At 44.3% G+C, this 22,355-nt stretch overlaps 1 protein-coding gene across 1 annotated transcript in view; it reads left to right on the top strand.

The window, feature by feature from the left end:
- The window catches only part of DCUN1D1 (defective in cullin neddylation 1 domain containing 1), a 140,994-nt gene that overhangs the window by 56,770 nt on the left and 61,869 nt on the right, over positions 1–22,355 (top strand). The window contains exons 3-5 of the mRNA XM_069213102.1: positions 2,467–2,635; positions 4,219–4,349; positions 20,331–20,413. Of these exons, the coding sequence (XP_069069203.1) occupies positions 2,467–2,635; positions 4,219–4,349; positions 20,331–20,413 (383 nt within the window). The remainder of the gene's footprint in view (positions 1–2,466; positions 2,636–4,218; positions 4,350–20,330; positions 20,414–22,355) is intronic.

Raw genomic sequence — 22,355 nt, 5'->3', positions numbered from 1 at the left:
AGTACTTTGTCAGAAAACAGCTAGGATAATACATAGAGCATCTTATTCATCCTTTTCACTCTGGTGTCAGGAGAACATGATGGCATGCCATCCCAACAGCCCTTACAAGATTTTTCTTATCACATAAATATCTTAGTGCAGATCGCAGTTCTTCAAAGCCTGAAATCCTTTTTTTAATATATTTTTTATTATTAACATCCAGTTAGTCTCTGCATCAGATTTTTTGCAGACATACAGAGTACAAATCGAAATGGAATGCCATTTTAATTAATATGGTGAGAGGTCATTCTCTCCCATTCTTTTGCACTTATACCCCAGACAGTCTTCATGCACATAATGGCCTGTCGGCAAGTCTCGTGTTAGACTGTTTTTTACCCCCAGTCTCTATTACTTGAACTCATTGGATTAACGAATTACAGGTCATATGCTCTCCTAAGATTAAAGTTCCTTAAAGAATACACTTTTAAATCTGATATAAAATTTCCAAGTAGATCAATCTGTCTCCTGGTCAATTTTCCTTCCAAATTTATCTTCTCCAGCGGAATGGTATGTTCATATGATGTATATAAAAAGAGCCCTTTGTTTGTTGCTTAACAGAACTAAAGAGAGTTTTTAAGTAACTGTTTAACTATATTATCTTCAGAGGCTTAGCATCTTCAGACAGCCTGTTGTATGAGGAATTCTAGCTCGTATAAATATGCACATGTATCTATTTGTTTCGGAGGACTTTGTAAGGCACAAATTAACATGTGAACCTCAAGGCACTTCAGGGAAACTACCATGGTAACAGTGGCAACATATTATACAATTTTAAGGTTTTAACATTTTCAGGATACAGTGATCTTTTTTTAGCATTGAAAACCTGTTGAGTAGCCATGTTTGTATCTATTCTCTTGAATTAAGCCTCTTCGAGGCAGGCCCGGGACACCTTACTCTTAAGAAAAGACTGATATCTCAGCTGTTCTTGGGAACAATCCTACTGTAAACTTTTTATAGACTGTTCATGGTGATCAGTCCATACAATTGACAGACACTGCTGTTTGGGCTCTGGCACTAGAGAAGCTAGCCAAGGGCAGCAAGCTTTTCTACGAAAACTGTTATGTTAATTTTGATGTATCTTATCCTTAGTCTCTGTCATAATATTCCTTTGATGTTTCTCACCTCCAAGTCTAAAGAGGTGCTCGATCAGTTATATTTATGAATCTCAATGAATATCCCATGATTGAGAAATACAATTTACTATGAGTAGTCCCTTTTCTCCATCTTCATAGAATTTGTACATAAGCATTCTGCTTTTCCTTTAAAGTAAACATAATTGACTTTTGAGTCTACATTGAATATCCCACTGCATGCAAAATGAACTGCCTTTCACAATTTTCTCAGCACTGTCCTCCTCAGTTGTTTAGTTTGTTAAAAATGTTTTAAAATGTTCATAAGGCTAATGCCTTTAATGTCCTATATAGGATTTTAAGCGCCACTATTTTCTTTGTAAAGTGTTTTGAAAACTGGTACTTAAAGAAAGACATTGAGTGCTTATGAATTCTAAAGGGATCCTCTAATTTAGGAAAAGGATTTAGTACATGTTTTCCCCCTCCCATCTATCAGTTGTGTGCCCGATTTGCTTTTTTTTCCCCAAAACCTAATGATGTTGACTGAATAAGTAGTGCATACCCTAGATGTTAATATTGCAGTACTACCTAATTTGCCTAAGGCAAAGGGTTTTGGAGAAATATCAGAGGTTCCTTTACTTTGGATCTGTGAACAAACTGCCATTGATCTGTGAAATGGTTATTTTCTGATGGCCTGTGGCATTCATGTTTTTGTGGCCTTCTACCCACTGTTGTGCATGATTCACATGTGTAACGGAACTCCCTTATTGAAACTAGAAAGGGAGCTTAGTTACATAATAAGTGTAGCGCTATGTCACTGCCTGCCCACTCCTATTTCTTCACAATTTTGTGGGAAGGTGACAGTTTGATATTTTAAAGAGTCACGGTCAGATGGGTAGATTGTTGAGGGCAGGGATTAATGTGTGGTCCTCCTGCCCCTCTGAGTAAATACCAAACTGTTCTCCTCACAGGCCCTGCTTGGAACATGGGTGCACTGCCCATGAGACGTCGGCACCCTTGGCTGGAGTCCATAATGTGTTGGAGAGCACTTAACGGCCTAATGGCAGAAGCCAGTACTTCATGCTCAACAAACCTTTACCAAACTACATTTTAAAATCCTTTTGGAACGGACAAACTCTTCTTTGTGTTACCAGATAAGGCATGTTTTTAAAATGTCTTCATGGGTATCTTTGTGTCAGGTTTCTGCATTTTGGACTGGTTGTCTAGTAATATGGTACCTCAGACTTAACTTACATATATTCTTTCTCTCTTCTCATTTGTGTTCAGCAAATCTGCCCAACATGCAAACAGCTGTAGAAAAAAGAATTTTATTGTGCTGTTTGTTTGTTTTTCGTAGATCCTCATGATGAGAATAAAATAGGAATAGATGGAATTCAGCAGTTTTGTGACGACTTGACACTTGATCCGGCTAGCGTCAGTGTTCTTATTATTGCTTGGAAGTTCAAGGCAGCAACACAATGTGAGTTCTCAAAGCAAGAATTCCTCGACGGAATGACAGAGCTTGGGTAAGTATTCAACCAAAATAGATAGATGGCATAGTAGGAATTAAAACATACTATGCAGCACTAGTTGTTGACTTGTAAACATCTCAATCAATGCCCAGTTTTAACATTTTACACATATTCCTCACAGCATGTTCACGTATACACATATATAATTGTATTTACTTTAGTAAACTTCGAAAATTTCAGATGGTTCTTTTCAGTAATTACTTTGACATTGTAGTCGAGTAATAATTTGAAACCTGAAGGTGCTTTGTATTTTCTTTACTACTTTTACTGTTGCTTTGATTTTGTTTTCATGATCATTGAATTGGGTAATCAAGTTTGAAGATATATTGTTTCAAGAGTGCCTAGTGTGAGACACAGCATAATCTCTCTTCACTTACATTTGAAAAATACATTAAAAGGTTTGAGTGTATCAAATTTTCCAATAAGAGTATTAACATTTTGGCTGGCATCAAAATAACATTCCTTGTTACATTTCACAAATATATTGTTTTTAAAAGCACGCCCTAGCCTTTTAATGCATGCTGTGTGAATGTAGCTAAGTCTTTTGAGGCTGTCTTTGTGGTCTGTTGGATAGTTCTGTGCTTGAGGAGTTGTTCATTCTTTGTTTTGCAACCAAAAGGGTTTTCCTAAAGAACCTTTTTTGCTCTCTTGCATTCAGGGGAAACACAAGTCTGATTTTGCAAACATCTACATAAGTGTCAGCTAGGAGCTTAAGGGCCTGAAGACCTGTGACACGCTAGAAGCTATCACATAAGTGTCCAATCTGGCGAGCGGTTAAATAAGAGAGAAAAAAGTACTGTAATCCAATTGTACAATGTGTTTGACCAGCTATCTCTTATTCGGAATGTTAAAGTTTGTATGAAAAAGAAGAAGCTTTGATTACTTACAATTTCAGTAGTCCTTTTTTGGATGACTGCAAGCTACGTGACATTTGCTTCTTCCTTTCATCTGAAACTGCAAATAGTTTTTTGTGCTTGGTGACCGTCCCTGTGATCTTCCTTAGGATGTCTGCAGCTTTGGAAAAACTGGGTCTTTTCGTATTGCATGCTGACTCAGGTACTCAACCTCTTTCTGGCCTGATCCCTCACAGAGGTGACTGATGAGGTTTACATTACTACCTCTCGTGGGCCTGGTCTCCTGGTCTTATTCAAGATGGCACAGACATTGCATTTTCCTGCCTGAGCTCTGCCATCAATTCTTCATGGTTATGTTGGTCTGCAGAGGTTGGCTTGCATGGCCTTTACCCCTAATGAGGTCTGTTCTGTTGAACTCTCCATCGATGACATGCAATTGTCCTAGCAGTAGTCGTAACTAGCTCAGCAACATACTCCTAGCTCTATTGTCTTGGAATAACTAGTGGCCATGGACTTTGTTCCTTCAGGTCTTTCTTTGTTTCGTGATATTTTTCGTAGGTACACTCGGTTATGCCACGAGGTTGAAGTGCCTTTAATAGTAAAACATTTCCTCTCACGATGCCACTAGTTGGCGTATTTCTATTTCACGCAAAGATTGTACAGGGAGTACACTTGTAGTGGTCAGTGGTTGATAACAAATTAAATGTCCTTTTTTTAATACAGATGTGACAGCATAGAGAAATTAAAGGCACAGCTTCCAAAAATGGAACAGGAATTAAAAGAGCAGGGGAGGTTCAAGGATTTTTACCAGTTTACATTCAACTTTGCAAAGAATCCAGGTCAAAAAGGTTTAGGTATGTATTTTTGGCAATAGTACTATGGTACAAAAGGTTTTCAAAAGTATACACTTATTTTTACTTTCCTTACACTACATATGAAGTAAATCTAGCGCAATAAAATGCAATAAAACTTTTGTTGCCTGTTGAATATCAGATTGTTTACAGGAAAGCTATTTTGTACTACTTGAAAGCCATTTTTAATTTTATGTTAATAAAGATCGTTCTTGTGATAAAATGTCTTCTCAAGGAATGTACAATAAAGAACAAGTATACCTTTTTAGCAAATGCCATATTCAGGTCTCAATAAATTCACTCTGTAGTGTATTATTTTTCCGTTCTTGCAAACGTATTGAGAGGAAAACAGAGGAATTTAAATGTACATGTAACATTTTCACAAAATGTTATGATTTTGTTTAATGACGCCCTAAACCAGTTGCTGTCCTCGTCCCCTTAGATTGATTGAAGTCTGTATTATCCCAGTTATCATCAGTTACTCGCTTTGTCGCACTCCGTATGTTTACAACAGTCAACACTTTTGTCTTGAACAGCAGGGATTCTTAACCTGTGGTCCGAGGAACCCATGAGGATCTGCGAGCCATACTGGGAGGTGGAGGTGTTATAAAACAAAATGAAATCAAAATTAGTATGTTAAAAGTAATAAAGTATATACAATTGAAGAAGCAAAATTGAAAATGTGAAATATTTGATTGTGAATGAAACAAAAGACTGAAATATTTAAGTATTTGTTTAGTGTTTTCTTGTTTCTGTGTTTTTGTGTATTGATCTGAGGTTAAAATCATAGAAATTGCTTAGGCCAGGGGTCTCTGGCTTCCAGTAATGACTCCATGGGTGTCCCCGGATTTCAGTAATGGTTCAGTGGGGGTCCACAGAAGTCAAACTGTTAAGAGTCACTGTCGGGACAAACCTACATTGACACTCATCTCTAGTGCAAAAGGTCATTTATTTAGGACAGGATTTAACATAAACAACAACAACTTTGAACTGTATGAAATCCCTCTCGCCCAACTTTCAACTTAAAAGCTTCCTCATGCCCTTCCTTCTCTTCTAATAGCTTTCTTCCAATCCCCTCTGCTAGACACTCCCCTCTTCCTTCCATGCCCTCCTTGTTTGTAAACAATCCTCCCCCCCCATTCTGATCCTTCACCTCATTTTTCCCCTTGGAAGGGGGGAACAAGCCCGCATCTGGCTCTCCCCCCTCCCCCATTTCCTGCCACCCAGGAAAACCCATGTGGCGTTTTTCTGCCCCACCCGGCAAATCTTCGTTTGCCCCTGATTCTTACTCATTTCTTAATCCACAGGTTCTCCCCCCATAGCTTCTCTAGCATCAGCCTCAAACCCATCAAATAATACGCATTTCCCAATTGCGATAAATGTACTCCGTCATCTCTGAACAATGGCCCCTCATGCTCCTTAATGTCCTCGTGCCTCAGCACCTTAATCCCTTGGGCCCAGCAAAATACCCTCATTGCCCTATTCAACTTTTTCCGAGCCCGTTCAATGGCTTCATGATTTATTGCCCCTCTCCATACCCGCCTGGGTATAAATTCTGTCCATACCAGACATGTCCCGCACAGGTTCCGCTTCAATAGCTCCAAATCTTTTTGCATAAATTGTATCAGTGTGAGCCCTGATTGCCTCACCAAGTCATTTTCTCCCAAGTGTATCAGCAACAAATCCGGGCATCCCCACTGCGGCAAATTCCCTGTGATAAATGGGAGTAAACTCCCCCACCTCATTCCGCTCTTTCCCCACCAACGCACTTCGTGGTGTCTGCTGGGCAGTCCCATTGATCTGCCGTAGATCTGTTTTTCCGCGAATTTCGCCGCCCAATGTACGAATGAATGGCCGACTAGCCAAGTCACAGTCTTATCGTTCCTCGGTCCGGCCACACATCCTGTAAAGAAACAACACTATAAAAACTGTAATGTACTGCTAAACCCCCTCCCCCCCCAACCTTGGCTTCATTATGGCCTAACATAGCGCTCGCAGCATCTGGATTTCCATCTACCTATTGCTTTAATCTTAGCCCAATCCCATCCCAAATGAGCTGCTGCTGTTGCTGCCCCGATCCTAAAGGAGTGCGTTCCAAAATCCCCTGCTTGCCGACCAGTCCTACCCAAAGCCATCCTCAAAACCTGCAGCAACTGGTAGCTAGTGATTTTCTTTCCTGAAGCATGCACAAACACTCCTGTTTCCCCTGCCCGTCCCCACTTTTGCTTGAAAACCATCCACTCTTTCACTGGGCATGCAAGATCGTCACCTCCTTTCTCCAACCATACCCACTTCCCTTTTCCTAACTGGTCCGTCTTGGACTTCCTGAGCCATATGCCTAATCTCCCTTGATGCATGCAGATCTCCTTCTCCTTCACGCCGCAGTCCTTGCCTACGCCTAACAATTCAGATACCCTAAAAGCCCCGAAAAACATCCAGACCATACACAACCTGAAAAGTCCTACTTCGTGCTCATCCGTGCAACATACTGGCAAGACATGCAAAAGTTCTTTCAGTATCCCAAAAGTAATGGCCTCTCTACCCTTACTTCCCTCCCCGGCCCTAACCCTGCCCCATCCTTTCAGCATTTTCCCCAGTAAATCATTCCGTGCTGGGTCCGTACCGAAGAAAAGCTTCCCATAAAAGGAGACACCTGCTAATTTCCCGCCTATCGTGGCTGGGGATAGCCCCTCCTGTATCAGATACAGCACAAAGCCTAAGGCCCGTGCTTCCAAACGCTCAGACCCCTGAGCCCAAAAATTGCCCTCAAACTTCTCAAAAGATTAAAAATCCAACCATGCCAGCCTGTAACTTCGCCGCGTAGAGACTGCCAAAGACATCTCCACCAGCCCCGAGATCATCATGCCCCCCACTCCCAAATGTCTGCCGGGACCGTAGTCTTGGACTGCTCTGCTCCTGGCGCCAGGTCGCGAAAACGCCGCCACTGTGAACGAGATAGGGAGTCTGCAATCTCGTTGTATACCCCTGGTATATGTGCAGCTTTAAAGATAACATTGAGAGATAAACATTGCAGCATAAATTGACGCAACAAACGCAAAACTCTTAAATCTCTGGCTCTCTGTCTGTTTACCAATTCCACTACTGTCATATTGTCCACCTGGAAAACTACTGTCCTGTTGGCCAGTTCCCGTCCCCAGACTGCCAGTGCCACCAACAAAGGGAAAAACTTCAGGAACGCAATACTCCTCCCTTGTTGTAACCACTGCTGTGGCCATGTCTCCGCGCACCACCTCCCGTCCCAGTAAATGCCAAAACCCGACGCGCCTGCTGCATCTGAAAATATTTTAACTTGCCATACTGTGTCTGCCTCACCAAAAGACATTGGTACCCCATTAAATTTTTTCAGGAAAATCTCCCATACCTTTGTGTCCTCCCTCAGGGCCAAGGAAACTCTTATCCTATGGTGAGGTAACACTGCCCCTGACATGGACAATCCGAGTCTTCTACAAAAAGTACGTCCTCCCCTCACTACTCTACACGCAAAATTGAGATAGCCTAGTAGCATTTGTGCAGTCCGTAACTCCATTTTGTGCAAAGTTCGCACAGCTGCTAGGCATTCTAGGATTTCCGTCACTTTTGATGCTGGCAGTCTTGCCACCATTAGCTCCGCATCTAACTCTATGCCCAAAAAGGTCATGATTGACAGCGGGCCCTCCGTCTTTTCCGGTGCCAATGGCACTCCTGTCTGCTGCATAAGACTCTGAAAGGCTGCCAAAGCCCTTCCACATGCCCCAGATGCTGCTTCCCCTACAAACAAAAAATCATCCAGATAGTGTGTCACTGCTTTGTGGCCGCTTGTTTTCACAAAAACCCACTGCAGGAAAGTACTGAAAGTTTCAAATAGCGCGCATGATATCGCGCAACCCATAGGTAGAACCCTGTCCACGTATATGGCCCCATCTAGCTGCATGCCTAGCAGGTCGAAATCTGCTGGATGAATTGGTAACAGACGGAAAGCAGACTGTATATCACATTTCGCCATTTCCGCTTTTAAACCGCACCTCAATACTAATTTTACTGCATCATCTACTGACGCGTACATTACCTTGGTATCTTCCTGTGCTATAAAATCATTTACTGACGCCCCCTCAGGCCATGACAGATGATGTATAAGCCGGAATTCGCCCGGCACTTTCTTGGGTACTACCCCTAGTGGGGATATCATCAAATGATCCGTTGGCCAGTCGAGGAATGGACCTGCTATTCTCCCAAGTGCCACTTCTTTGTCTATTTTGTCGCGTATTACTTGCGGCTGTTCTTTAGCTGACCGTAAATTGTCTGCCCAACGCCTCTGCCGAGGACCTTGATAACCTACCCTAAAACCTTCTCGAAAACCCCATTCCAATTGTCTAGCCCTATTCTTGTCCGGATACCTGTGTAGCCATGGCAACAAAACTTCTAATTTAACTGGTGTAGGCCCCTTTTGGCGCAGGAGCACCCTGTGAGCCTCTTCCTCTTGCCGCCCTCCATTGTTCTGCTGGGCTGTTGAGGGAGAAACATTGTATGACTGGGTGACGACCCCCGCACTTGGAGCAGTCATGTTTGAACCTACACTGAGCCCTTGAACAGAAACCCTTGTTGAAGTTCCAACAAGCCCCTGTGTTCCCCGCCTGCGTTTTTGTAGTATTTCCCGCCCCTCCCAAGGCGGGGCGCGCCTGAAAGGGCTTATATGTTACCGGCAAACTGCTCGCCGTATGCGTGGATGCCGCTGCCTGTGCAGACGCCATCCATAGCTCCGGATCTACGTCCCCCCATGGTTTCTCAGGGTTGATGCTCACCCGTGCCCTAAACTCCTCGTCATAACTTAGCCACGCAAAGCCCCCAAAATGCATCTGGGCCTTTCTAATGATATCCATGTACTTGAAAAGCGCGATGGCCCGGTCTGGGTATTTTTCGCAGTATATGCTAGCGAAAATCAAGAAGGCGGACGTCCAGTTGTCCATGGTAATGGGAACCCTAGGCCTGCGTGCTAATTCCCACTCTTCCTCCTTGGAGCCTTCCTTGGCCTGTATGTCCCTATGTAATAGTTTGAAAACATCCACATATTCATGTTTCCATATCCTCGTCTTAGTTTTCTCCGCAACATGTGACCCTAAAGGCATGGCCAAACCCATGTACGGAAGGCGCTTCTTGTGAGCTCCCCCTTCCTTATCCTCATCTTTCTTGCCCTCACCCGTGGGCGGGCTAACCGCTGTTGCGGTGCTGGTGGATGCCGTCTCTTTGTCCTTGGTCATGTCGCCCTTCTGTGCTACGACCTCCCCCGGGTTATCTAATACTGACCCATCTCCCACACCTATTGATTTGGTCGTGCGTGTCACCTTGCTGGCTACGCCCCCGTCACCCCAGACTGACCACCATCTTGCCTTACCTCCAATTGGTTCGTCCACATAACGCGGTGTTCGTCTTGTCATTCCGCCCGAGGCCTTGTTGACCTCCCACTTGACGGCCCTTCGGCCATGGCGTCGTCCTGAAAAAGAAAAGCAGAGGCAGGGGTTGCGCCGCTCCTGCGCCCCGCCCCCCCCCATTTCTTAACCCCGCTCACTTCCTCATCACGCCATTCTCCTTCTTCCCAATCTCCTTCCTCTTCGTCATAATCCAATTCCAATTCATCTTCTTCTTCCCCACCTCCTTTGTTTTCCCTATACCCTTGAGATCTGTTTGCCGATAGTTCAGTTGTATTCTGCCCCACATGGCGTCCGCCAACCTGCTGCTGTCCCCGTTCCCGCGGTGTAGAGAAGGCCGCCATAGACCCCTCTATTGCTTCGTTCCAACGCGCTTGGGCCGTATTGCGCCCAGTTGGTGCCCCCTTTTTCTTGCCAACCTCTGACGTTGGCTTTGTGGTGCCTTTCCCCACATGGCCGCCTAAACCACTGGGGCTTCCCAAGCCAACCTGCCCTTCGGCCGCACCAGCCTCCTGGACCCTACCTTCTCCTGCCTGCGGTATCCAGACCCAGCTTCCCCTTCCGGCCCCTGCTGCCTGCCCCCTTTCCCTGTCCGCGACTTCTCTGGCCTGTTTGTTATCCTCTTGTCGCCTCCACACCTCCTCCCTGTCCCTGCATAATTGTGTCCACCTGGCCTCCGTTTCAGCCACGGCCCTACGCTGCTCGCGGATTCTGGCTTCTAGGTCCCATGCATCTGCCTGGCCCCATGTTGCCTGAGTGGCGGGTCCGGGCATACCCCCCGCAAAAGCCTCGTCCCTGACTTGATGCTTAGGTAACTTCGCCTGGCGTGGGGCCGGTTTGGCCCGGCTCGCCCCTCCTCTGGGTCTCCCCATGTATTTTCCTCTTTTTTTGGCTGGTGGCCCGTGCCCCTTGAGTAAGGTATTTCCGCTCTTGGGACATGATACATCCAAAGGTGTCTGAATCTCGCTGGGTCCCGGCACTGGCTTCTCGGTCCCTTCCCCTTGCTGCCCAAGGGCTGGCCCTGTCCTGTCATCCCCCGCTCTGCCTGCGGGCCCCCAACTTGACGGGCCTGCGCAGCCCGTTCCTGTGTCACCTGTGCCCGGGTCCTGCGTGTCCTGTGCCTCCCCTCCAAACATTAGTGGGCTAAAAGCGTTGGGGGTCTCTGGTCGTACTTCGGAGGCCTGTTTTTGCCTCACTGGGACTTCCTCCTTGTCCCCCTCCGAATCCTGTGAGTCACATGCTGCTATTGCCGCCGCTACGCCGCTAGATGCGGCCCGTGGGTGACGTGTCATGCCCACCCAGGCCTGATCTAACACCCCTGGCCTAAGCAGGTCCGCCCGTCCAGCCTCGCCCAGCACCCGCAGCGCGGCCCTGACAGCCTCTGCATCGTGTATATTGGCCATATCCCAACTGCACTGTCCTTTTGCCCTGCCCTATTTGGGGAAACCTAAGTAGTAAACTTGCTGTGGGCCGCCGCGTCTCAGGCTTCTAGAATTTTTTTAAATTTTTTTTTTTTTTAATGGGGCCCGCCCAGGCGCCGTATTCTGTGAGGGCCCTAGTGGCCTGGCTCTATTGGCGAATATTTCGCCGTGCTCTGCAACCCGCGTGAGCCCCCGGCTCCTAAAACCAATAAGTGTGCTTAAACTGGTGGGGGGGGGGGGGTGCCTTCCGACCCCCAGCGCTGCCCGAGGCCGTCTCGAGGCCTCGTGCGTGACAGCTCGCGCACCGCGCTGCTGTCTGCGGTCCGCTAGCAAGAAACAGGCTTCCGCGCCTGTATCTTGCCAAATTATCTATCTTCCTGCCGGGCAGGGAAACGCCCCCGCGTCCGCAGAGGGCGCACCCCGGGGCGCGGCTGCGGCCCGTGCCGACAGCAGAATCCTCTGCCCTCCGCCTCCGTGCCTTCACTAGCACGGCCGGGGAAGCCCCTGGCACGCGCGCACTCCCGGTTCCCACCGCGGCCCCCCAAGGGACAGATGAAATGGCCCAAAATGCCCACCCCAAACCTAACTGACCTCGCCTAGGCCCTGCCGCGAAATCCTCCCTTCCAACGCTCCAAAACTTCCTCCCTCGAATGGTCGGCCTGGAAAGAGGCCGACCCCATCCTTCTACCCCCTTTTAAACCCATCCTAACTCCCACCCCCACTTACCTGTCCGCCAATCCTGGCGCACCCGCGCCACTTCCTGTCGTCCCGAAAAGACCCGCGGAGAGACTAGAACGAGTCTCTCTCTCCGCGGGCCCCCCCATTGTACAGTATGGTCAGACGATGTTCTAGTGCTGAATCGAGTGCTGCAGGTGTCACATCGGAGTCAGTTTTACTTTTTGAAGAGCTCTGCCGGTCACAAACGGGGACAGTGTGCAAATTACAGCTAATGTGCTACCCCAGGGCTGACACAAACTCTCACCTTTCCTGGGGCAAATCATTAACGAAAGGCTAAGCAGCTGTTTGAACTCGGATCAGTCTCTCACAATGCAGACCTATCGAAGGCAGGACGAGATTTCCCCCCCCCCCCCCCTCTTTGTAGGCACATTCAGTGACTGACTGCACCTGCTTGGAGGGGGCCTGAGAGGTCTTGGAGACCACTTATTTCCCATTCAAAGGGCTTCCAGGCGGTGCACCTTCTGACTGCCTCTATGCCCATGCCCATATGGCGTGGGCATAGAGGCAGAGGGTTTCCCTTGTAAGTATAGAGCTAGACTCCCATGCTAATGAGGTAACGCCCGCTTACGGGGGCATCTGAATTTTGTTTGCTGGTGCTCTCTGTATCACAGAAGGGGCCACCCAAGTGTCCGTGGCCCCTTGAATGCTGCAGTTTCCCAGGGCCACAAAAAAAATACAGTATACACCTGTTCCATTCCTGAGGCACTGTATGTAAACTGCCCCAGATCGTCTCATACTTATTCTTCCAGGAATGTATTGTGCTGAATTCCTACAGCACCCGCATTTTGATCTCCCCGCCCATTGAGGGAGAGTGCATTTATTGTACTATATCTGAGGGTATATTGTACTGTATCTAGTTCTGAAATCTGAGATGCTTGACTGATAAAAGAATTTGATTTGTAGCACCCGAGTGATACTGACCTGAAATTGCAACAGCGAAATCCCCTCTGAAACCTTCCTGTTCAGGTTTTGTCACTGGCCGGTTCTCTGTATTCGATCTGTGTTCACAGATAAGGTTGATCATTTTCCATGGCGACCAGTTGGAATCAATGAGAGCTTACGTTCAATCGTTTAATAATATGCACACTGAATCTGAAGGACTGTTCAGCAAACATTTCCTACACACCATCAAATATTGGCAGTGTTTTAATCAAAAATATCCCCGATTACTGTCTCCACCAACTTTCTTTTAATATTCGTATTTATGAGACTGCACGTTTGTTCCCTTTCACTTCTGTGTAATATTTCTAAATTACTTGCACATACTCAAAGCTTCCAGTGCAGAAACTTGTCGATTTACTTCGACTTCCGAGAGGTCAGTTGTAGCAGTTGGTGAAAACCCCTTTACTGTGAGCATCGCGAGGCAGGCGGTACACCGGAGGAATTTTAGTGCTGGGTTGAAAGCTAAGGTACATGTGCTTTTGTTGGCATACTGTATTTGTGGTACCTTTACCTAGCTCACCTGCTTGGAGCCTCAGCAAAGATACATATCTGGGCTGCAGGTGGTGTTTCAGGCAGACATAGCACACCACATGAGCCCTCCAGAGCCGTTGTGCCTTCTAGTAAAGAACACAATATGTGCTCTAGGTGGCCATGAGAATTAAATACAACACTTGAGATGTGGTTTCTTGAACCGGTAACATTGCTTCTGATATGGTCTCCAATACCAAAACCCTTGCTTTAAGTCAGTGGTTCCCAACCTTTTGACTCCTGAGGTCCCCCAATGAATCATTACTGGAAGCCGGCGACCCCCAGCAATTTGTACGATTTAATTTTCAAACATTAAAACGGTAATTTGCAAAAAATATAACAAGTACACAACAAACAAATACTCAGATTACTCCAGATAAAATTATTTTATGTTGAAAAAATATCCTAAATCAAAACATTTTATTGGGGAGGTTGGCGTTGCATCTCGGCAACTAACTTTTCAATGTTTGGTTTTATTTAAGAAAGGTGAATCCTCAGGTCAGATTCTACATTTCCGGAGCAATTACTGTTTTTATTTTTTAGGTATGCAAGATCTGAGGAAGCTTTTTCACATAAATAAGTGAAGGGGAAAGGAAGTAGCCCATAAGGGTCTCTCATCTCTCCCTAGCCTCGCTGTCACATGTACTTCATTTGTTTTATAGCACCTCTCATACCACTTTAGGGTTTCAGGGCACTTTACAAGGTGTAGGATTCACATGTCATCCACACTGGTAGACATTTTCTAAGAGCGCTTGGTCTGGAGAAGCATAAACTTAGGATTCAGAACACAGCACAGTGATTAGCGATGACGTTACCACAGTGCTTAATTTGTAAATAAAAACGTGCCGCTGCCCAAAGCCCTCCTCTTAAACACGCGGCTGCTGAAATTAAATGTGGGAACACGGAATACTGAGGCAGCGTAATCCTGAAGCCATCTCTGGCCTCTTCAGTCCATATAAAGTCACTTACCATCCTTAGTTGGAATATTGCAGGGTTGGAGAACAAAATGAACAACCCTGAATGGGGCAAATTTATAGACGAACACAAAATATGTCTTTTCCAAGAAACATGGGCACTGGAGCCCAAATATAGAATTGGTTACAAAAGTTACTGGGTCCCAGCAATTAAGGCGAATTCAGGGAGGCCCTCAGGTGGCCTGCTAATATGGCTCAGTTGCTCTTTTAAATGTCGGATTGAAATAATTGACTTGGGCTGCCCTGATTTAATGGGTTTATCAATACCATCTCTTAGAGAGAAATCACTTTTAATAATTAATATCTACAATAGGAGCCTGGGCAGCAAACATGAGTCCGACGCATTGACTATTTTGGACAGTTTTCTTACCTATAAATCACCTTCTCATTTTATTCTTATTGCTGGAGATTTTAATGCCACTTTTGAACCCTACTCGCTGGCCCAGGAACTATATAAAGATGAAGACGCTTATTGGGGCATCCCCCAGCTGGTGTCAAGAAAAAGACCAAAAATCAATAGATTATCACACCAGGTTATGGACATTACACTGGCACATGGCTTGCGGGCTTGCAATGGTCGTTCCCGTTCGGACCCTAATCTCCACCCTACATTTAGGCGCGGGTTACAGAAGAGCCAGATAGACTATATCTTGCTCGATATCCGCTTGTGGGGCCATATGGTCGACATGAATATTGTAGAACATGAGGAAAGTGACCACGAACCATTGATTTTATCTCTTAGGAATTTACTACCCCTTCCTGAAGTCTCCTGTCCCAAGACCTACGGACAACAGCTCGCACTGACCAACAATAGACGAAATGTTAGATGGGAATCCTTGAACACTGACACAACCACTTTGACAACGGCGTATAGGCAGCTGGCTGATCACATGGTTCATATATCTCAATCTCCAGAAGATAGTGGTGGGCTTATAGCAGCCCACACACATTTTTTTAACTCTTTAAAAAATCTATTTACCAAAGAGCCGGCGAAAGAACCTAAAAAGAAATGTAATGCAAGATGGTTCAACGCCGCATGCAGAGAAGCACAGCACAAATTGCTGAGAGCTTTAAGAGGAGGTCAGATAGATTGTATAAGGGAAGCTAGGAAAGTTTATAAACAGGAACAAGGTAGAGCCCGTAGGAAATGGGACGAATCAAGATGGGTCTCCCTCCTGGAATCTGCTAAAATAAATGACACCTCGAAATTTTGGAAATTGGTGGCTGATGCCAGCGACGAACCTAACTGTTTGCCTGGCACCTCAATACTCCCTGTAGAGTGGACCGATCATTTTTCCCGATTATATCTTGGGACTACCGGTGTTACCGCCAGGGAACTGACCCACATCATGACTACCGAGACCCCCAAAATTTAATTTACCCTGGCAGAAACTAAGGCTGCGATTGCCTCATTGAAATGGGGAAAGGCCCCCGGCCTTGATAAAATACCAGGTGATCTCTACAAGACTAACCCAGATGTTTGGGCCCCATATTTAAACCTCATCTCTAATGCAATAGCTGCAGGAGCACCTGTCCCGAGCTCTTGGTTGGGAGCAGAGATAGTTCCCATCTTTAAGAAAGGCAACCCCTCTAACCCTGTTAACTACCGCCCAATCTCCTTACTCGACAACTTCCAAAAAATCTTTGCAAAGCAAATTTTGTCCTGTCTAGAGGAATGGATTTTGGAAACCAATGCCATTTCTGATCTACAAGCAGGGTTCAGACCAGCAGTCAGTACCATAGACCAGGCACTAAGATTTCTAACAATAAAATGGAAAACTGTAGAAGTAGGAGGGGGTAACCTTTATGTAGTCTTTATCGATCTTAGAGCCGCGTTTGATCTGGTCCCTAGAAATCAGTTATGGCTGACACTAGCCAATATGGGTGTCCCACATGGCCTTTTGAAACTTATCGCCCGACTACATGAGAATACCTATGCCCAAATTAGGAATGGCAAGAATGGTGATCTTACTGAACCAGTGGCTATTGAGAGAGGAGTCAGACAGGGGTGTGTTTTGGCCCCAACCCTTTTTCTTTTATACATAAATAACTGTATCAAGTATTTAGTAAATTGCACAAATGATTCCCCCAAGCAGGCCGGAACCAAAGTCCCTTGCTTACTCTATGCAGATGACACTATTCTCCTGTCTAAATCATCCATGGGAATACAAAATCTGGTTAACCAGTTCGGTGTATACTGCAGAGACCATGGGCTAGACATAAATCTTAAGAAAACCAAACTCATGATATACAGTGCCAGGAAAAAGAAGCTCAGCGTAAATACAAAGATGGATTCAATTCTCTTGGAGAGAGTAACGGAATATGACTATCTGGGCATCAGACTATCTGACAAGGGCGGTTGGGATCCAGCTATAAGGAAAGGGGCACTAACAATCAGCCAAAGATGTGGAGTAATAGGACGTAAAGCTAGCACCGCAATAAGCCCCCCTCTGATCCTCATCTCTGAAATATACAAAGCACAAATCCGTGCCGCTGCCCTGTATGGAGCAGAACTTTGGGGATCTCACAGACAAATGGATACTCTTCAAACCAAAGAAAATAACTTTCTCAGACACATATCCAGACTGGGGAAGGGCACACCAATGCTCCCCCTTAGACTGGACTTGGGTCTAAACAGTATCAAAGACATAGCATATCTAAGACCACTCCTGTACTGGATCAGACTATGGAAAACGGATGAACTCGAACCCTACAGGGCAGCAGTTAAAGAACTATTGCCACCCCGTTATGGATGGGAAAAAGTACGGTGGCTTAGGGAGATGAAAGCAGCATGGACTAAACTGAGTCTATCCCATTACTGGGAGAATCCCGAGATGATTCCTGGCAACGCTAAACGCCTGATCAAAGACCATTATTGGGAAAAGATCCATGAGGAATCTCTCGGCTCAAATGGTTCAGGTCGGCTGACAGCAGAGTTCCTGCTGGTCAAGCATGTACCTCTGTCTGAAAGCTTCCTGGACCTCCCTATACCAGCCCGTGCTCGCTCCTTATTACTTCAATTCAGGTACGGAACATTGGCAGTCAATAGCTTCACGGCCGGCTGGTCGACTAATAGCTCTCCATCGGACAAATGTATAAACTGTCACCTATGTAAGGAAACTTCTGAACACGTCCTATTTTTTTGTCCTCTGTACAAATGTCCCCGAGGGAAGTGGATTACCCCTCTGTGCAGAACACTGCTTTCGCCATCTCGCAATAGTGTACTTAGAATATGCAAATATGATACTTCCATACTGATAGTGAGCACTGTTTCTAAATATTTGGCAGCAGCATGGAAAATTCGCAGCAGGATTATTTTAGACCCTAATCCACCAGTCGAAGAGCGGTCTAGCAGCCAGTAAACCAGTATTCTGTCATATTAGCCTGGGACTCTAACTAAAACTGAGACCTATCGAGGATAAAAGATTGTATCCCCGAGTATGTTGTTTAGGGGGTTACCACAACTAAAGTGTTTTACAGCTTACTAACACATATAATTCTACAAATGTTAAGTTGCAACCTATTTGATTAACCTATCCAATAGAACTGACTAATCTAGGGCATCATTTCTCACTGCCCGACTTCTTAACTTTTTTTTAATCTGTGCTATTTTCTGGAGTGTAAATGTCTGATTTTATACAGTGACTCGTTTTACAACAGTTTTTATGTTTTTTAATAATTGATTAGTATTATTTTAGTGTTCAGTATTATGTATAGGGCAAGATTCAGAGACCACCCTGAGTATTTTCCTTTCTTCAATTATTTATGAATTTTTTTTAGGTAGCTGTACGATCCTTTTTTATTCTTCCTTTTACTATGCACTGGTTTATGGTTTTTATTTCTATGTATGTATGTTTACTTCTAAAAATGGCCTAAATTTGGACCGAATAAACTATTGATTGAAGTCACTCCCTGCCACTTCAGCTCTTCCTAGCAGCTTTCTACTTTCTCCCTTTGTGACGCTTTTTCGTTTTTCCCTTCCTCCGTCTTTCCCATATGTGTCTTTTGCTCGCAGCAAATGCTTGAGGCAGAAGAATAAGTCCCAGCCCTAAAAAATAAGTGCTGTGATCAGCACCGGAAACAACCAGCACAAATTAAGCACTGCGTTTGCAATAAGAATGTATTTCTATATGCAAATCGGTCTTGTCCAGTGAGAACAGTCCAGCCCGAACTGTCAGGCCAAGTCCTCCCTTAGCTGGACAACAAGCAACCTAGGAGCGGTTTTTCCTTACAGCCAGGTTTAGCTTTGTTCCAGTGACAGTGTGCATGGGACCCAAGTCTGGGCATACCTGTCCCACTTATGGTGACACCCTGACTGAAATGCCCCTTTTAGGGTGACACCAGTCTTGGTTTCTTGTATTCTGGTTCAGGTAGAACCTGGCCTCGCAGGTCAGGCTGGACTGTCCCCATTGGAGCAGGGCCAAGATTGATTTGCATATGGCTGGGTCCAAACTGAGGTGGCATGGAGGGGAAAAAAAGCCAATTGATTTGGATGCGCCATAGTGACCAGTGGTTCAGATTAAATCAAGCATTCCATCCATCACCTTGTTGGTTTTGTGTTTGCCACACTAAATGCGCTGGGTGTGCCGAGATGTGCGTCCATGGCTCACTGTGCCACTGTAAGTAAGCTATACATGGCTGAAGAACCCTAACCTTGGCAAAACTGCCCTTAGGTTGCTTGTAGTTCAGTTCAGGGAGATGGCCTAGCAGTTTGACCTGGACTGTTCCCAGGGTCATGACTTATTTGCATATGGCTTGGTCCAAACTGAGGAGGCATGGTAGGCAAAAGGATGGGTTGGAATGCTACCCTGAGCGATTGCCAGTGGTTAGACTTAATGCAAGCATCTTTCCATCAACCTTTGGAGGTGTTTTTGTCCAAACTGTTCATTAGGTGGAACAAACTGGATTTAGAACCTGCAGACTCTGATTACTTGAATACATATACAATGTACTTCCCTAGAAATCTTGGTAATAGACTTCATCTCATACAAAACCATGCTGCAAAATTCTGTCTCAAAAAGTCATGGCACATTAAGTCAGCCTAAAAACCTTTCACTGACTCATTGGAGGCCAGAATTAAAATCAAAGTCCTGCTTGCCGTGTACAGGTCCTGCTGTAGCACAGACATAAGACTACCTCTTAAAATTAATGCTATTCTACAGACCAGCCATAGTTCTGATATCAGCAACATCTACCTTAATTCACCCTGAATCTTTCAAGCAGCGTTCAGATGACAAATAAAGAAGCAGAGCCTTAAATAATGGACATTTTACTTGTAATAATGGTATTACGCACAGACGCTTAATTTTAAACCATGCTGTGTCATTTTCTTCATCACACAGGTGAATGGCGAAACCTAACAAATAAGATGAATCTCTGCAGGCAATAATAGTTAAAAAAGAAAAAAAAAAAAACTCACAGACCTTCTTGTATTCTGCACTCAGGCTATGGATAGTGCTCCCAGTGCTTCAAAAAAGATATCACGATTCACCTTACTACAATCTTCCTTTCACCCACACACCCTGTACTCTCAGAACCCTTGCATTTCTCTTCCTTAACTTAATATACATTTGATTGTTTTTCGAACACCCAATACTTTTATGTAAGGTTGCACACAGAGCACTTTTTCCTTGTTGTGTATGCACAATGACCCTTATCCAGTATGAGCTATAATTCATTTTTTAATGTTTTCTGCGCCGTAATTCATTGGTTCTTGGCATTGTATATTTGCTTTTCTATAGTGTGCGAGATCTTAAAGGATTGTTTTGAAGTAAACCATTCCTGCTGTGCAATATTCACTTGCTTGGATTTGGGTTTGTTTTTGCTGCTCCATTAAAGGAGTAGTATGGAAAGCTAACATCACAAGTTAAGGTGCTAGGTTTTAAAACAATTAACGGTACTATCTTCTTATTTCCCTTTTTACATATTTTATGTGTGTGATACATTTATGTTTTACAGATTTAGAAATGGCCATTGCCTACTGGAATTTAGTTCTTAATGGGAGGTTCAAATTCCTCGATCTATGGAACAAGTTTTTACAGGTAAGTTTAATTCATATTATCTGTTTTACTTTTATTTGGTTGGCTAACTCTTACTTTCTGTAGCTTTTGTAGACATTTAGTTGTTGGTGTTGTGACATTTTGTCTTCCTACAATAGTTTATGGCAATTATAAAGCAAATTTGACATAAACACTGGGTACAACCATCTATTACTTATTTCGAACAACCCAAAAGGGCATATTGAATCTTACTTTATGGAGGTGAACACTTTTACAGGAAAGACAAGTATGACTTGAGAAATTGGGTTTTACTAGCCCAAAAAACACTACAGTGCTTGAACTCTGGCTATCCTTGTCTTGGGCTGGTTTTGAAGTAACCCACACAGTGACTGCAAAGCTGATCACTGCACCAAGTCAAGCTACTGCTATAACATCCCCCCACAAAAAGCATCCAACCCATATGTTAATGATTGTATCAGTTTGAGTTGGACTACAGAAAGTATCAGTGCAACAGTGGGGCCAATCAATTAAGTTTTCAGTCTCATAAGACTAAGATCCAGGCAGAGTGTGTTTTTGTGTGTAAATAATTATGATGATGTTGACACCCCACTCATCAGACTAGATCTTGAGATAGTTCTCTGAGAGGGAGTTATTGATCTACATGCTGTTTGTGACCCAAGCAACAACTTTGTCCCTAGTTATAATATTACAGGATCCTCTGCAAACTGTAACATGGAGAGATGTTTGGTACCCAGATGCGGAAGATATGCTTTCAAGTTTGTCCATCTAGTTCTGGATTATATGAGCGAAAAAGCATTGTTGCCAAACCCATAACCTGCTCCATACCTTAATTGATAAGATGTTTTTACCACCTCTCTTTCCACTGACCCATCTCTTTGTACAAGGACTGTGAAAGAGAATAATCGAACCAAATGTGACGGATATACCACCAGCCGTATTACGGGTTCCATAGGATATAATGGACTCGTAATACGGCTGGTGGTATATCCGTCACATTTGGGACGGATTAACACCTTCCTCCAAAGTTGTAATCAGGCCCATTATGTTAGAAACCGTTGTATGATCATTCACTCTCTATTGAAATCTTGAGGATCATAATGCATTACATACCATCACACTCCCTTTAGCTTCCGATATGGCAGCCTTTTATCTAGTTTTTGCTGCTTGGGTCTTTGATCTTTATTATTTCTACCTTTTTTTTTGTTCCTGAAAAATAAGATGTTTGAAGGACATAGCGATTATCATAGGCGCTGTCACACTCCTAGGGTGTCTTCAGCATTGTCATGGACCCTAAACATTTTTGTTCCAGAGATATTCTTCCATACAGCAAGCTAGGATGAATAATACCTTCACTTCACTCACTTCATTTGGCAGCCATACTGGGAGTTTGGTTAAGCTTGATCATGTGGGCAAAATTATCACTTTTGACTCTTGTCTTTCATGGAATATCGGATGAGAAACAGATCTGTAATTTAGAACAGCCTGGCAAATCTGGGATACCTTAGTTACCAGTCTGTAGAGAAATGGTTAAAGCTCAAAAGTTTAAAGCGTGCAAATAATTAAGGAATTGTTCCCTAAGAACATTTTTCCATGATCTACAGTAAGCTTATTAAGATAGTCTCAAAACCCATGCAGGCATTCTAATGAATTCTTTAGTGAAAGATTTTAAACTTAAATTACTATCTAAACGGTCAGTTCTGTTTCACTGTTGCTACACTTTCTTAAAAACAAACTTAAAATATCTATAAGCTGCCCAGTGATATTTTTTAATTTGCATAGCTTGAGCAGGTATAGACCATCACAAAAGGAATGACTCAATCGATATAATTTTATTCTTGGCACATTAGTACGGTGTCTAACACGTTTACTTTCAAGATCATCCTTGCAAAACTCCACAGACAGCCAGTTACCCCAGTCACTCAGTTTTCTTACCATGTGTTTTGGGGAGAAGGTAACAAAAAAG

Source organism: Pleurodeles waltl, chromosome 11, assembly GCF_031143425.1.
Source record: "Pleurodeles waltl isolate 20211129_DDA chromosome 11, aPleWal1.hap1.20221129, whole genome shotgun sequence".
Classification (NCBI taxonomy): domain Eukaryota; kingdom Metazoa; phylum Chordata; class Amphibia; order Caudata; family Salamandridae; genus Pleurodeles; species Pleurodeles waltl.
Note: the sequence above shows the minus strand (reverse complement) of the source record. Positions and strands in the feature narration are given on the sequence as shown.